The sequence below is a fragment of the Phaseolus vulgaris genome, chromosome 2, assembly GCF_051622355.1.
Source record: "Phaseolus vulgaris cultivar YP4 chromosome 2, ASM5162235v1, whole genome shotgun sequence".
Classification (NCBI taxonomy): Eukaryota; Viridiplantae; Streptophyta; class Magnoliopsida; order Fabales; family Fabaceae; genus Phaseolus; species Phaseolus vulgaris.
The window spans coordinates 12,260,338-12,262,681 of record NC_143499.1 but is presented as its reverse complement, the minus strand read 5'-3'; the positions used below and the strand labels follow the sequence as shown (position 1 = coordinate 12,262,681).

At 39.0% G+C, this 2,344-nt stretch overlaps 1 protein-coding gene across 1 annotated transcript; it reads left to right on the top strand.

The window, feature by feature from the left end:
- Positions 1 to 253: 253 nt before the first annotated feature.
- On the top strand, positions 254 to 1,990 carry LOC137810675 (protein JINGUBANG). The gene has a single exon (XM_068612062.2). It carries the CDS (start codon positions 556 to 558, stop codon positions 1,786 to 1,788), a length of 1,233 nt encoding a protein of 410 aa, XP_068468163.1. The 5' UTR covers positions 254 to 555; the 3' UTR covers positions 1,789 to 1,990.
- The last annotated feature ends 354 nt before the right edge of the window (positions 1,991 to 2,344 follow it).

Genomic DNA, 2,344 nt, shown 5'->3' with positions numbered 1-2,344 from the left:
TTTTTTAAGTCTCTAATATAAACATATATCTAATTTAATAACTAATTATTATTTTTATTTTTTTTAATAACTTTTTTAATGTATAGTTATTAACGAAAATTTTAAGAGTTAAAAATAATTTGAAAAAAGTTTAAAATATATCAAAATGTATTTTTACCCGTAAAAAATAAAAGTTATGTAAAAAATAAAAGTTATGTAAAAAATATTATATAAATATATGCATATTCATCATTTATAGTTTTAGCTACTTCATATTATTTTAATAAATATTGCAACTAGTTTTGGCGAAAGTAATCTAAATATAAGAATTTATAGTACATTTTTAATTCAAAAGCAAAACCTAAAGAAAGTTCTTTTCACATAAACAATTACTCATCGGAAAACAAAAGTTGGACCCAACCAAGCATGGGACTCTGAAGGGGGACAAAGGGACAACACATTGGTCCTCAGTTATGCCTAATTCCAAACTGCTAACATGCACCATTACCCTCCCTTAAATTGCTAACAACATGCCTCTATAAAACCCTCAAAACTTTCCACATAACACAAACCAAAATGGGATTTCTTCAACATCCCTTGTGTCGCCACTCACAACAACAACAACAAAAATCCTATGATCACTACCATTCAGAATCATCAACCTCTTCTTCTCTACATTCACAACCAAGTCTTCCTTCAGTCCCTTCACTAAGTTCCCTCACCCCACAACAACCGCACCACCTCCAACAACAACCTCAAACCACCGTCAAAATCCACTCCTCCCCAATCTCCTCCCTCGTCCTTGACGGAAAACTCCTCTACAGCGCCGCCTCCAGCGGGGAGGTCAAAACATGCAGCAGAGATCCTTTCATACTCCAAACCAACACCACAACCAACACCAACGTTGTTGTCGTCGAAACCACCAACGCGCCCATCAAGTCCCTCATTGTATTCCACGACACGCTCTTCACCGCACATCAAGACCACAAAATCCGAGTCTGGAAAACCGACCAACCCACCAAGTGCATCGCCACGCTTCCCACGCTCCACGACCGTTTCTCCAAGCTATTCTCCTCCAAGAACTACGTCGAGGTGCGCCGCCACAAAAAGCGCACGTGGGTGCATCACGTGGACGCCGTTTCCACCCTCGCGCTCTCTCACGACGGCTCCCTCCTCTACTCCGCTTCCTGGGACAGGACGTTTAAAATATGGCGAACCTCGGACTTCAAATGTTTGGAGTCCGTAAAAAACGCGCACGAGGACGCGATTAACTCCTTGGTTTTGTCGAATGACGGCGCTGTCTACACGGGTTCCGCCGACACAAAGATAAAGATGTGGAAGAAGCGCGAGGGTGAGAAAAAGCATTCCCTTGTGGCAACGTTAGAGAAGCATAAATCCGCAGTTAACGCTCTCGCGCTTAGCGCAGATGGGTCGGTGCTGTACTCTGGCGCGTGTGACAGATCAATTTTAGTGTGGGAAAGGGATGAGAATGATGATAATAATATGGTGGTGGTGGGGGCTTTAAGGGGGCATACGAAGGCGATACTGTGTTTGGTGGTGATGGCGGATTTGGTGTGTAGTGGATCTGCTGATAACAGTGTTAGGGTATGGAGGAAAGAGATTGAGAAGGGTTATTCGTGTTTGGCGGTGTTGGAAGGTCATCGACGACCAGTGAAGTGTTTGGCTATGGCTGTTGACTCCAACAGTGGTGGTCCCGATGAGGATGATAGGTCTTATCTTGTTTACAGTGCAGGTTTGGACTGTGACATTAAAGTCTGGCAAATACGCGTTCCTTCGGTCTCATTGTGATTCTTTTTGTTACTACACTACTACTTTTTCTTTTCTTTTTTTATCTTCTTACACTGAATTTTTTGTAAATAGAATGAGATTTTCTTTTAATTCTCGTGTATGAGTGTGTGAGTTGACTTAGTTTCCACCTCCAATTCCAAATGTAGTGTTTTTTTTACTGCTTTGACTCAAAAATTCATAAGCGTATCTGGTTTCTTGTGTACTTGATGTGTGTACTTGGATAATTTGATTTTGTGGGGGCGGTGAAGGTGACTTTAGTTAAAATTTTCTAGAGGGTAACTCTTTTTCATTAAATTTTTTATACATAATATAAAAATCTATATTGCCTATAAGAAAATATAAGACTTTTAATTTAATAAAAAACATAAGAATACGTTTAATACCCACTTTTTTTATTATTATCTTAATTTTATTGAAAATATTAGCTTATAAGTTTTCTACGAAATTCCTTATTTCCTGAGTTATGCTAGCTTCCAATTTTATTTTTCTTTGCCTAAAAAAAGATACAAGAATACGACCTTGGAGGTAGGCAAAAGAGAATAGATACTTGTCCTTT

Bases quoted from the DNA above. Each gene is read 5' to 3' on its own strand.
- LOC137810675 (XM_068612062.2), top strand. From the start codon at position 556: ATGGGATTTCTTCAACATCCCTTGTGTCGCCACTCACAACAACAACAA.